The sequence below is a fragment of the Megascapheus bottae genome, chromosome 13 (genome assembly GCF_031878675.1).
Source record: "Megascapheus bottae isolate mThoBot1 chromosome 13, mThoBot2.hap1, whole genome shotgun sequence".
Lineage (NCBI taxonomy): Eukaryota > Metazoa > Chordata > Mammalia > Rodentia > Geomyidae > Megascapheus > Megascapheus bottae.
The window spans coordinates 21665320-21679569 of NC_143521.1; the positions used below are offsets into that span (position 1 = coordinate 21665320).

The following is a 14250-nucleotide window of genomic DNA, read 5'->3' on the forward strand; positions in this document are numbered from 1 at the left end:
GTTCATATACCACAACTGGTATATATATATATATATTATATATATATATATGGAAAATTGCATGTGTACTGAACATGTACAGACTCTCATTGTTTTTCTTTTCTCTTCTTTCTTTCTTTTTTTTGGTTGGTCATGGGGCTTGAACTCCGGGCCTGGGTGCTGTCCCTGGGCTCTTCAGCTCAAGGCTACCAACCTACCCCTGGAGTCACAGCCCCACTTCCCATTTTCTAGTGATTAATTGGAGATAACAGTCTCATGTTCTTTAGTGCCCGGACTGACTTTGAACTGCAACCCTCAGATCTCAGCCTCTACTGCATCTAGCTTATTTTTCTTGAATATAACAACAGTTTGTATAGAATTTATTTTATCTCAGGTGTTGTAATGAACTTAGAGATGTTCTAAAATGTTTGGGCGAGATGATGTTTGAAGGTTATATATAAATACTAAGTCATTTTTGAACATCTGTGGAGTTTAGTATCTGCACAGGCTTCCTGGGACTAATCCTGAATAGATATCAAAAGCAAATTGCATTTCATTTTTGTTGCCAGGCAATGAAAAAATTTTAGAAAGCTAAGTTGCTGTATTTATGTATATTTTAATTTTGGTGCATTCTACCTCCATGTAGCTCCAACCTACTAACAAGCAAAGAAGGACTGAATGGAAAAGGAGCTCTGGATTTTCTTATTTTTCCCTTTCTCTTGTCTTTTTCCACCAAAAGCCATTCATTAATACATATAAGTTACATATAAGTGAGAAAGGCAATGTTAAAAATGCTTTTGCTGCCTTTCTGGGTTCACACAGAAAACACAGCCTCCTGGGATTGTCAGTGCCCCCTTCTCTCCCTTCCCCTCCCCTTCTTCCTATCCTTCCTCCCTTCCCCTTCCTTCCTCCCTTCCCCTCTCCTTCTTTCCCTCCCTATCTCTTCCCTCCCCTCTGCACTCAGCATGTACCACATTTATGTTGTAGTCACTGTGCTATACTACCACACATTATGGGTTCACCAGAATCTTATTTCCTAGAGCTCCCTGAATGGCATATGCAAATGGGATGGCAAGCAAATATAGACACACAAAGTCCATGTGCTTCTCCTGCTTATACCATGTCCTACTGAACTACACTTTTCAGAACATAAATTACAAGATAACATCATTTGTCTGGTGCCAGTGGCTCACATCTGTAATCCTAGTTACTTAGGAAGGTGACATCTTAGGATCTAGATTTGAGGATAGCCAAGTCAGGAAAGTCTGTGAGACTCTTATCTCCAGTTAGCCACCGGACAACCAAAAGTGGCACTGTGGTTCAAAGTGGTAGAACAACTAGCTTTAAGCAAAAATTGCTCAGGGACAGTTTCCAGGCCCCGAGGACCGACAAAATAAAATAAAATAAAATTACAAGATAAAATTATTAAGAAGTTTAAAGCAGCAACAATGAGCCTCAAAATATAGTTAATGTGAGTCAGTCAGTTGAGTTGCACACATCACCATGGTGATACCTACTTTGTGAGAAGTATTAGCATATAAAACCAGACTTTTCTCTAGAAAGAGCTTGAGATAAAGAAGACTATGATACATTACTTAAATCATGTAATGGAAGTTACATGATCAATTCTTCCTCATTTTTGTCATTTTCCTTACAAATAGCTAGATGGAGAAGATCAGAAAGAATAATTCCTAGAATACAAATTTCTAATAAATCAACACTACTAAATATTAAATGATAAATGATCATGTTAATCGTTTTGCATTTAGGACATCAGTTCTTCCGTACATGTTGAAAGATAACAATATTGCTTATGGTAAATCTACTAACTGAGGAAACATGAGAATTTAAGTAGTTTCTGTGTTCTTCTTTGGCGTAGTGCTTGTACAGGACTAGGATATGACTGCTGAGAAGTGGTATGGCTTGAATTACATGGTACATTGAAAGAATATTATCTTTCTCAGCAGTAAGAGCTAGGAATACCGTGGTTTATAAACTATGATTGAGGACTCATTCATAAAAATATCACTCAGATATGCAGAACAAGTGAGACTATGCTTATGAGCTTAATAAAATAATCTGAAATAAGGGCTAGTAAAAATGTCATTACAGGGGCCAGGAGCATGGCCTAGTGGTAGAGTGCTTGCCTAGCAGGCACAAAGACCCAGGTTTAATACCTGGGTATCACATATATTAAAAAATCTGGAAGTGGTGCTGTGGCTCAAGTGGTAGAGTGCTAAGTTTGAGAAAGCTAATAGAGTGCTCAGGCCCTGAGTTCAAGCCCCAGGACTGGCAAAAAAAAAAATAATTACATTTAGGAACTGGCACTATAGTGTAGACCAATATTTCCAAAGGAGGCAGGGGGCTATCTGTACTTATTTCCCTGTATATAGTACATATTCTTGTGTGTTAACACACAATTAGTTAATCAGAATTGCTAGGATGGGGAACCAGATTTTATATTATACATATGCTTCCTTTGTGACTCTTGTCTCTCTGTTTATTGTTGCCGCTCCACTCTACAGCCATGAAACTACTATGTCCATGACAAACTAATTATATATACTGCTTTCCACACCAACTAGAAATACTGTAACACAATTTAGTTGCCATTAATATTTGTAAAACTCACAAATTTTTCTTATTCTAATTCTGATCAGCTGAACTTCTACTTACTATTTCTGTATGTTGTAGAAATCAACAAGACAGAAACAGACAAGTACCTCAACAATTGTAAGTTAAAAATATTTTTTAAGGTTGTTTTGCCTGAATGTAAAAAATGGTAACATGCTATATCATTTACACTTCTTCTGTGTTATTGCAAGGAAAGAATAAATTTGGATCTGCTGTGTACAGCAGATTTGATCTTAATTCTGAGGCCCAACTGACCACTAAAAGTAGCAAAATTGGGCAGGGCATTAGGCACATGCCTGTAATTATATCTTACTCAAGAGGCTGAGATCTAAGGATCTCAGTTTGAAGCTAGCCTGAGCCAACATGTCCTTGAATTTCATCTGTAATCAATCAAGAATAAGCCATGTTGGAGGCATGGTTTAAGTATCAGAGCAGGAAAGCCCCAATTCCAAGCCACAGCATTAAACATATACACAAAAAATGATCAAAACTGGGGAAATTACCCAGTGGTTGTGCAGGTGCCTGTGGTCATGAATATAGAAAATAAGCTGAGGAACTGGTTACAAAAAGAGGTGTGACTGCTCACATTTAATTTCTTATTTGCAGATACATAAAAGTACTCTTGTTGGGCACTTGTGACACTCACCTGTAATTCTAGCTACTCAGAAGACTGAGATCTGAGGACCATTGTTTGAAGCCACACCTAGCAAGAAAGCCCTTGAGACTCTTATCGCTACCTAACAGTAAAAAGCTGGAAATGGGAAAAAAAAAAGCTGGAAATGGAGCTGTGGTTCATTTGGCAGAGAGCACTAGTTGAGAGAGAGAGAGAGAGAGAGAGAGAGAGAGAGAGAGAGAGAGAGAGAGAGAGAGAGAGAGAGAGAGAGAGAGAGAGAGAGAGAGAGAGAGATGGGGTGGGGGGGGGGGGAGGATCTAGCAAGCAAATGAAAAGGTCTGGGACAGTTCCCAGGCCCTTAGATCAAGCCCCAGTTCTGGCATCACCATCCCCCAAAAAGTACACTGTATGTCTGTATGCTATAATTCTTACTTGCAGGCAAGAAGTTCTGTTTGTTTACTCTGAATAAAATGTTGATGTTATTAATACTAAAATGTGGAAATTTTAGGCAACTATAGAAATGTTTGGATGAGTTTACAGAGGACCCAGAAGATACCTTTCATAATCCTTCTAAAGTGCTCACTCTTCATGACTCTAGACTCCTTCCCTCTTCTGTAGCAGGACATCCACTACTGTGCCACAAGGAATTCATGAATATTTGAAGAAGCAGTACATATCATACTTAGTTTTAAAACATGGAAGGAAGTTTACTACTTACCAGCTCAAAATGTTGATCAACTTAAAAATCTTAACTAAATATGGAACTAAAATATAATTCTGTTATCTAAATTCTGTTATCTTTATTGGAATTTTACCATGTTCTGTTTACTGTGAGAGTTGATAGGGATGCAACATGGAAAATGGATGAGGTAATTCTTGCCTACAGCGGTTCACACACTATGAGATGAATGCATGAACACAATTCTAAATGAACAGTGCTCAGTTAAGGGCCATTGTATTTCCAAGGGTTCCATGCCTCATTGTGGTGTTTTTGTTTGATTGATTTGTCATGATTGCATTTGGGCATTTGGGCATACTAAACATACATAGACTTGGAATACTATAAAGTACTCTATGATGTACAAGACAGTAACCTACGACAAAGAATTATGTGGTTCAAAATGTCAAAATGGTATCAAGACAGAAACTCTATATAAATTGAAGACTAAAAGCATAACACAATCACAGACAGAAAATTTGTGTTTATTATTATTACTACCACTATTACTACTATTATTATTGCATCAAGGAAGTTATAAGTCATTCAGTTTAGAAGCAGGGAAATAAAGGAGCCATGATTGGAGAAGTTAATGTGTAATTTAAATCTTACAAGATGACTCAGAGTTAACAAAAGAATGTTAAGGATTCTAGAAAGGGAGGAAACAAAGACATGTTTGATCCTATTAGAGCATGATCTAAAAGAAATTTATGATAAAAACAACTGCTAATTAATGCATTGTCTGTCATCGGCAGGCTGTGGGACCAGGAGAAGTAGAGCTACCAAAGAAAGTCTCAGAATTGTTGGTGGGACACAGGTAGAAGAGGGAGAATGGCCCTGGCAGGCTAGCTTGCAGTGGGATGGGGCCCATCGCTGTGGAGCGACGCTGATTAGTAACACCTGGCTTGTGAGCGCTGCTCATTGCTTTCGAATGTAAGTCCTAAACCTCAAGGAGGATCGAGGTGAACAAAGGATATTGTGTTTTACATGACAAGTTTAGGAAGAATATCAAGTTTGAGAGGGTGAATTTCACATAAATTGAAGATCACACACTTATCACAGAGGGAAGGAGGTATTTAGTGAGAGGTTTTATGGTTTGGATATGAGATAGCACTAATGTACATGATTCAACGATAATGTACATTGTCAAACACAAATTAATTTGTCAAAGAAAGTAGAAACTTTAAAGTTAGGTTTGAACTTGGAGCTTGATGTCAATGAGAAGAGTTCTTTATCCACTTACTATCTGTGTAAGAAACAGAGGCTGGTGGTTGCAGGTTTGATCTCAATGGGGAAATTACCCATTGGACAAAAATGAAATCGGAAGTAACAAATTATACAAGTGAGGAGATTAACTAGAAATATTATAAGGAATGATAGATTTCTCAACCCAGTGCCAAAATTTCTACAATTTATAGAGTACTAATACTTCGTTAAATTATTCTGTGGCCTCTGTTTTTCAAATAATACAAATGTAAATTTTTTTGATAGAGGACTATGGTGTTTTCATTCTTCACAGTATCCCATTTCCATACGTACCTTGTAATCATTCATATCCCCAAATGTCCAAAGACTCTAGGTTTTGAAATAGGTGGCTGATAAATAAAGTAGTATGAATGACTTAACAAAATCTCAAGCATGAGCATGGTTCTTAATTATAAAATGATTATTTTTATCAGTAGAAACTATTTCTTTTAAAAGAAAGACATGGGGGGGGGTGAGAATGTGGCTTCGTGGTAGAGTATTTGCCTAGCATGCAGGAAGCCCTGGGTTTAATTCTTCAGTACCACAGAAACAGAAAAAGCCAAAAGTGGTGTTTTGGCTCAAATGGTAGAGTACGCAGAGACAATATCCAGACCTGAGTTCAAGCCCCAGGACTTCCAAAAACAAAAACAAAAGCACATATACAACAACAACAACAACAACAACAACAACAAAATAGACATGGAAAGGTGCTGGTGGCTCCCACATGTAATCCTGCCTCAGGAGGCTGAGATCTGAGCCTTGTAGTTCAAAGCCAGCTTGAGCAGCAAAGTCTCATCTCCAATTAACTACCAGAAAACCGGAAATGGCACTGAGGCTCAAGATGAGATAGCACTGGCTTTGAGCACTGGCTTTTGGGACAGTTCCCAGGCCCTGAGTTCAAGACATAGGACTGACAAATGAAAAAAAAAAGAAAGAAAGAAAGACATATTGACATCCATGGGCCAAATAATTTCATGTAAATCATCAGACTGATAGCATAGTAAACTAGAATTTATTCTTCGTTGTTTTTCTCTCCAGGTATAAGGAACCAAGCAGATGGACTGCTTCCTTCGGAGTAACAATAAAACCTTCCAAAATGAAAACGGGCCTCCGGAGGATAATAGTCCATGAAAAATACAAATATCCATCTCATGACTATGATATTTCCCTCTTAGAGCTTGCTAGGCCCGTTCCCTTCACAAATGTAATACACAGAGTTTGTCTTCCTGATTCAACCCACGAGTTCCGCCCGGGGGAAGAGATGTTTGTGACGGGATTTGGAGCACTTCAAAATGATGGTGGGCAGCTCAGAGCATTGTCAATTAAGTCAATGTTCTGAAGTATTTAAAAAACAGAACCTTACTTTACCCATATATGTTGGTTATTTGGTCATATGGACCAAGGGTAAATCAGATTCTATGTTGTTTAGAGATCACATGCATTCTTTCTTGTGGTAGTCTACTATTACTTACATTATTAATGTTACATTAATGATTTTTTTAAAAGTTATCTGAAAGAGCAAATCTGATACCTAGTCACTGAACTTTTGGTTAGGGAAATAAGCCTCTTAAAAAGATAAAAGATTTTTAACCTGCCCAATTGTGAAGCTACGATAACCATGAGGCCACTAATCCCCACTACAATTTTTTTTCTTTTAATTAAAGTATTTAAATAAAGTATTTTTCTTTTTGTCAGTCGTGGGGCTTGAACTCAAAGCCTGGACTTTGTACGTGGTTAATGGCCAGCCCTCTATCACGTTGAGACACAGCTCCACCTCTGATTTTTGGTTCACTGGAGATAAGAGTCTTATGGGGACTTGGAGACTTTTCTGCTAAGGATGACTTTGAACTACAGTTCTCAGATCTCAGCCTCCTGAGTAGTTAGAATTACAGGCCATAGCCACCAGCACCCAGTGATATTTAAAGCAATGGAGTAAAATTTGATTTAAACTTTTCTTTCCAAGTACCTAGATCTTTATTTTCAATAGTTAGGAAAATAAACTTATTCCTAAATATTACTGTGTGTAGAACACACATGTCATTCTAAGATTCATTATTATCATCTTCTTTATGTACTTTTGAAAGATTATAAAGTTATAAAGTATATGTATGCTACGAATACAAAGACTTTCTTCCCTTTAGGTTATGGTCAGAATCACCTTTGGCAAGTTCAAGTTGAACTCATAGACTTGAAAACCTGCAATCAGCCCCAAGTTTACAATGGTGTAATAACACCTACAATGTTATGTGCTGGCTCCTTAAAAGGAAAACGAGATGCATGTCAGGTAAGTGGATTTGCTTTATAAGGTGATGTGTAATATTCTGTTTGTTCTTTTTTTCATATATTTTTTTTGTAATTAATAGAAGGGTTACATGATATTTGCCAGATAGATGGTGCATTAATTCCCATACATTGATACCCTTTCACATGACTTGGTCCCCATTTCCCTCCTCCCCACCCCCAATATTCTGTTTATTCTTTTAGTAATAATTATAAACTTACAGAAAATTGTGATGCTATCCCCAAGGAGTCATATAGATAGTCTTTGTTTAGTTTTTTTTTCTCCTCCAATCTCTACACCTCACATAAACACATTACATTAAAAAAATCTAGGAAACTGACAATAGAGCAAGATGTATGGGTTTGTGTTAACTGCCACTACAGTCGAAACAAAGTTTATTCTATTAACACAAATCTATACGTATGTATTTATCATGGTCTAATGGTATTGTTAACATTTACTAGTTTGAGTGGAGTGTAAAATAGAAAAACTGCCTTTTCTTAAGTCTCTTTATCTTCTGTTCTGATAAAATTGACTATTAACAAATATAAAGGGGAGGGGAGTGTGGCCTAATGGTAGAGTGCTTGCCTAGCATGCACAAAGCCCTGGGCTTGATTTCTCAGTACCACATACACAGAAAAAGCCAGAAGTGGTGCTGCGGCTCAAGTGGTAGAGCACTAGCCCTGAGCAAAAGAAGCTCAAGGTCAGTGCCCAAGCCCTGAGTTCAAGTCCCAGTACTGGGAAAAAAAAAGACCAAATATAAATATTGAAGTGTTTACTCTATCTATTAAGAACCACACAGACCACCTTTTATTTATTTTTTTATTGTAATTAGTAAAAGGGTTACATGATATTTGCCAGATAGAAGGTGCATTAATTCACATACATTGATACCCTTTCACATGTCTTGGTACCCATTTCCCTCCCTCCCCCTACACCCCAGACCACCTTTTATTTCAACTGTTGTACCTAATTCAGAAGTCGATTTGAGAAGGAAAGTGAATCCAAAGTTTTCCTTTTTTAATGATTTATTTTAAAATATGTTATTCATAAACATTACTATAAATAATTTCTCATGGCATTAGAAGCTTCATTTTGCTATCATTTGGTATAGGTCAGATGTGGAAAAATTATCTTAGAATTTCTTTGTCTTGTTAGTCTTTATTTCCTCTTAATTTCTGAAGCATAGTTTTGTTAGCCATGGAATCTGGATGGAGAGCCTTCTTTCAACTCTAGAATCAGGGCCTATGTAATTTCTGAGCTGACTCTGCTTCGGTGGGATTTTATTTCCCCCTTGCAGGTGATGATGTCATTTCTCTTGCCGCTCAAGTGTTTTATTTTGTTGTCGTTGTTGTTGTTCCTGTTGACTTCAGAATTCAGAAATTTTATGATTTGTCTTGACATAAATTTGTATTTGTTTGGATTTATCCCATTTGAGAACTGCAAATTAATTTAATTTTCAGAATTTTGAATTCTTTCTCAAAAGCTTTGTTTATAATCCATGTGTTCCTTATCATCATTTTTTTTAGGTGTTCTGTCTGAGTTCAGTAAGTTGTTAACCTGCTAGAAAATCAGGTGGACATCCAGGTACATAAGGCAGAAAAGTTTATTGCCAGCAAAGGAATTGGCCAGGCTCCTGCCTTTGTCTGTGGTGACTTATAATCTAGGGAAAGGACTAGGAGGTAGGGACCTGGTATGGATTTGTGGTCCAGGGACTTCATCACAGCAGGCTAGGATTTATGACAAGTAGTAGATAAGAGGCCTGTGCTGGTCAGACTGAAGGTCAATTTAAGGGGGTCCTCTTACCTTACATGGTTGTGACTGCCCCGGTGGAAAGTTATCTCAAGGTAAGGGGGAAGGAAGCGGATTATTTACTGCCTGCACCAATTGAGCCCAGTGATGAACTCTCTGGGAAGGGGCATGCCAGGTCCTGGGAAAGTAGCAAAAGCTATGGGAAGTGAAGCCATTGGACTAATATGTCTTCTTTATTTTCATCATCTCTGCCTGGGTATGAGTCTGGATTCCAATGATACAAATTACTACTACCAAACTGCTTTGTCTGACACATATTATGTTTAGTAAGCAAATCAGACTAGAAGCAAGGCCCAGGCTAAGAGTGTGGCCTAGTGGTAGCGTGCTTGCCTAGCATGCACCAAGTTCTGGGTTCAATTTCTTGGTACCACATACATAGAAAAAAAAAGCTGAAAGTGGTGCTTTGGTTCAAGTGGTAGAGTACTAGACTTGAGAAAGCTCAAGAACAGTGACAAGGCCCTAAGTTCAGGCCCCAGGACTGGCAAAAGGAAGAAAGAAGAAAGAAAGAAAGAAAGAAAGAAAGAAAGAAAGAAAGAAAGAAAGAAAGAAAGAAAGAAAGAAAGAAAGAAAGAAAGAAAGGAAGGAAGGAAGGAAGGAAGGAAGAAAGAAAGGAAGAAAGAAAGGAAGAAGGAAGGAAGGAAGAAGGAAGAAGGAAGAAGAAAGAAAGAAAGAAAGAAAGAAAGAAAGAAAGAAAGAAAGGAAGGAAGGAAGGAAGGAAGAAAGAAAGGAAGAAAGAAAGGAAGAAAGAAAGGAAGAAAGAAAGGAAGAAGGAAGGAAGGAAGAAGGAAGAAGGAAGAAAGAAAGAAAAAAATGCAAAGCCCATATGCTTATACTTATTCTTATTTCCCACAGCATATAATGGTACCTGCAAATATTTGTTGGTTAATTGATTTTGAAATTACAACCAGTTTATTTTAAATTCATCTACTGTTGATATATATATATATATTAGTATTTTTAAAAGGATTAAAGAAAACTTACAGGAAAATCAGTATAATGTGGGGAGAAAGCATAAACTTTTTTTTTTTTCAAACACTCTGCTACTAGGCCATGCTCCCAGCCCCACACATGAACTTTTGAATTAGATGGTTTGGATCCTAATCCAAATTCTGCCTTTGATCTAAGACAAATAATTAATTTCTTTGTATTTCAGTTTTCCACTGCTTGCCTGGGACAAAACACAACCTAACTCTGTGTTTTGCAAAAAGATTTGCATGAAGATCAGGCGTGGGATTTTTCAGATTTTTCTGAAATCTCTGGTGCTCTGGAGGATAGGAGGATTGTGTTCTGAGACCAGCTTTTGCAAAAAGTATAAAACTCTAAACAGAAAAACATAACAGTCCAGGAGAGTAGCCTAGTAGTAGCGTGCTAACCTTGTATGAACAAAGCCCTGGGTTCAATTCCCTGGTACCACATACTTAGACAAAGCTGTAAGTGGTGCTGTGGCTCAAATGGTAGAGCACTAGCCTTGAGCAAAAAGTGTCCAAGGACAGTGCCCAGGCCCTGAGTTCAAGCCCCAGAGCTGGCAAAATGAACAAATATAACAAAAGATTAAAAACAAAACCAGGGCTGGGGGTATGACTCATGGTAGGATGCTTACATTGCATATACAAAGTCCATGTTCAAAACGTCATGTAACACCGTGTTAAATAATTAAGAGCTTCATAGAGCTCTAAATACGTGCGGCTGACCAGTACCTCCAGGTCTAGTATCTTGTGAGATAGTCAGATAGTGCCTTGGTCTATGACCCATAGAAAATACTGGTATCTGTGGGTTTATATATGTACTTTCTAGATTTTGTTCTGTGATAAGCTTTACATTCACTATGCCACAAAAACTTCATGATAGTCATTAGAGGTATTATTCAGAACATTTATAGATAGGTAAATTAAAGGTCCTAGTTAATTGGGAAAGCCTGAACTGAAGAATGGGGCAGGTGTCTGACTCCAGTGTCTGTGCTCCTTATCAGCAGTTCATCCTTTTCTGATGAATAATGCTGCACATTAGGGAGGCATCTTATACAGTGGGCTATTAGTCTGATGAGTCAGATAAATTAAGAGTACTGCTCTCCAGTCTCAGCATACTGAACCCTGAGACTGAGTCCATTCCTTAGGTATCAGAGCTCCTCCTTTATATGGTTGACACACTTGTGTAGTCAGGCACACTGAAGGCTTTTGAACATCACCACATGCTTTACACTCTTAACTTAGTGCAGCGGGGAACTGGACTGTGAATGGCTAACCTTTTCCTATTTTCTTGTAGGGTGACTCTGGAGGACCACTGGTCAGTTCAGATGCTAGAGATATCTGGTACCTTGCTGGAATCGTGAGTTGGGGAGAGGAATGTGGGCAACCCAACAAGCCTGGGGTGTATACCAGAGTGACTGCTTTTCGGGACTGGATCACTAACCACACTGGTATCTAAGAGGAAAACTCAATGGGATGGCATGAGCTTTTTTGTGCCAGCCATCCATGGAGATACAGAACTGTAGAAGAAGCCTGACAAATCACCCAGATCTGACCCATTTTACTCAGCTGTTTGTGTATGATTTCCTTCCAAGTCTCACCGAACACATTTTCTGCCAGATGGTTTCTGCATAATCTGCATTCATGTGTTTTCCAGAAGATTTCTGTCATCAAAAATTTGTCTTACTGACATAAGCTCCTCGTGTGTGTGTGTGTGTGTGTGTGTGTGTGTGTGTGTGTGTGTGTATTAGAAGCCATCCCTGATTTAATTTGATCAGTTTCTGTCATCTCAGGAAATTTCAAGATACATGATAGAGATGTGAGAAGAAAGTATAAAAAGAAAAAAAAACATTTTATATACAGAGAAGTCTGCAACATTTTTCTTTGTGGAACAAGGGAAGTGATGATATTCATTGTAAAAGGTCCAGCAACAAAAACATCTGACTGCTCAACTCTTCATGATGAAGAAAATTGAAGTTAAAGAAATACAGGGACCCCGACAATAAAACACAATTATTATTATTATTAATAATAAAAATTATAAGGATTTCTAAAAAAAACAAGAAAGAAAGACAGACAGACAGGAAAACCAAGCCAGACATGTGGCTCAAGTGGTAGAGTGCTGGTCAAACAAGTGAGCTAAATAAATATGAAACCTGAATTCAAACCCCAGTATAAGAAAAAAAAGAAAAAGAAAAAGAATTGCAAATACTCATGGAAAAATCAAGATGCAGCTTTAGTTTTTTGTTTTTATCAGCAAAATAACTAAAAAGATGAAAGTGAGAAGGATTCAATTTTCTTGTGACTATAACAAATACAAAACCCTTATGCAACATGCTTGTTCTTAAACAACTTATAGCAAACAAACAGTGTTTACCATTGCATTAGTGAAGGTGTATATAATTAATCATGAAATATGTAAACTACCTATTTGACATTGGAATATGATAATTTATGAAAAAAGGGAACAGGGGAAATGCCCTTCAATTTATTAAAACACTTCAAATTTTAGTCTACAGTGAAAATTTGTTTAAGAATAATTAGCATCACTTATGTGTCAAAAATAATAGTGCAATTTAATGGAGAATGAAGAGAAGCACTCCAGATGATTGCCAAGTGGAGCAGTCAGGAAGCCTTCCCAGCTATAGAACCTGAAGGAAATAAGGTAGAGGCATTAGTGAGTGCCTGTCGTCATGCATTTGGTGCTAGAACCCTGTGCTCCACTTTGAGGTGGTTGTAGCTACGTCCTTCTGGCTATTGAGTCCAGTCGTTGCTGGTGGTTGGAGGGAGGTGACACCAGGAAGAGGACGGAGGCTGTATTCCTCTTGCCTTTACTGTACCAGGAATTGTTAATGTCCTGGAAATAAGACCGAAGGTCAAAAGCTCAATACTGGATATCTTTTGTAATTTTAGTTTCGATAAAATTACTACTTACTGGGCCATGGAAGACATAATATTGAATTTATCTCAATTTTGCCTATTGACTTAAGACTAAAGTTAGGAAAAATGCTGTGACATATATGTGTTATTGGTGAAATTTCATTGTCTGTCTGTTTCCTTTTCCTCATTATCCTGTATCATACCATATCCACCTTGAAAACCAATATTAACGGGAAAGGTTTGACTTGGATTTACTCAAGTATCATGAGCACACATAATTTAGTTTAATGATACAAAATTACAGGAATAGACAGTGTTAAATATTTCACGCAAACTGTTATGGTTCTATGTAATAAAATGTCTTGGGAAAATGGTGAATTGTCATAAGAACATTTTGAACCGAACTATTTTCTGTGTTCCATTAAATTGATTTCCCCAAGTATAGTATATTCTAATCTTTGATCACTAGGTGGCACCTGAAAGCTGTAGGAATATACAGGAAAAAAGACACCTGGATTTAATGATGAAAGAGGTGATATTGATCAAGAAGCATTGTATTTATAAATGGATTTATTGAATGGTAACTCCTTTATACAGCTATTAAAGATAATAAAACATAGTAAAATGATACTAGTCATCATTATGAGTAATGACAGTACATATATTAATGGTTTACGGGCTGTACAATTTAGAGTATGGTCTGTGTACTTTTAAAAATAAGTTCGTTATAAAACATAGGCCATTATGCTACCAATAGCCTCATACACATGGTGTCTAGTGACTGATCTGTGCCATGTACATCTGTAATGTCCACCCAATTAAATCACCTAATGATGCTTTTCTTAGAATGCAACCTATCTGAAATGTTGCATAGCTATATTGACATACTGATTTGAAATGTAATCCCAGATTTTATACTACCTGTGCAACGCAACTGTTATTTAAATACTATAAGCCTAAATCACTCTTCTATAGGACAGAGATAATATTTACTCAAATAATTGTTATAGTAATAAAACAGAGGTGTTTGCAAACAATATGATGTGTGATGGTCATAGATTGAGTGAAATTGTTTTGAAATGAAGAAAGGATTAGTTCACTGAATCCTCATTCAGCAAAAGAT

The 14250-nt window shown here is 37.3% G+C and overlaps 1 protein-coding gene across 1 annotated transcript in view; it reads left to right on the plus strand.

Annotated features, from left to right (window-relative positions):
• Positions 1-11706, plus strand: part of LOC150055678 (transmembrane protease serine 11E-like) — a 38668-nt gene extending 26962 nt beyond the window's left edge. The window contains exons 7-11 of the mRNA XM_090343147.1: positions 2674-2712; positions 4700-4877; positions 6228-6487; positions 7331-7473; positions 11545-11706. Of these exons, the coding sequence (XP_090199273.1) occupies positions 2674-2712; positions 4700-4877; positions 6228-6487; positions 7331-7473; positions 11545-11706 (782 nt within the window). The remainder of the gene's footprint in view (positions 1-2673; positions 2713-4699; positions 4878-6227; positions 6488-7330; positions 7474-11544) is intronic.
• The last annotated feature ends 2544 nt before the right edge of the window (positions 11707-14250 follow it).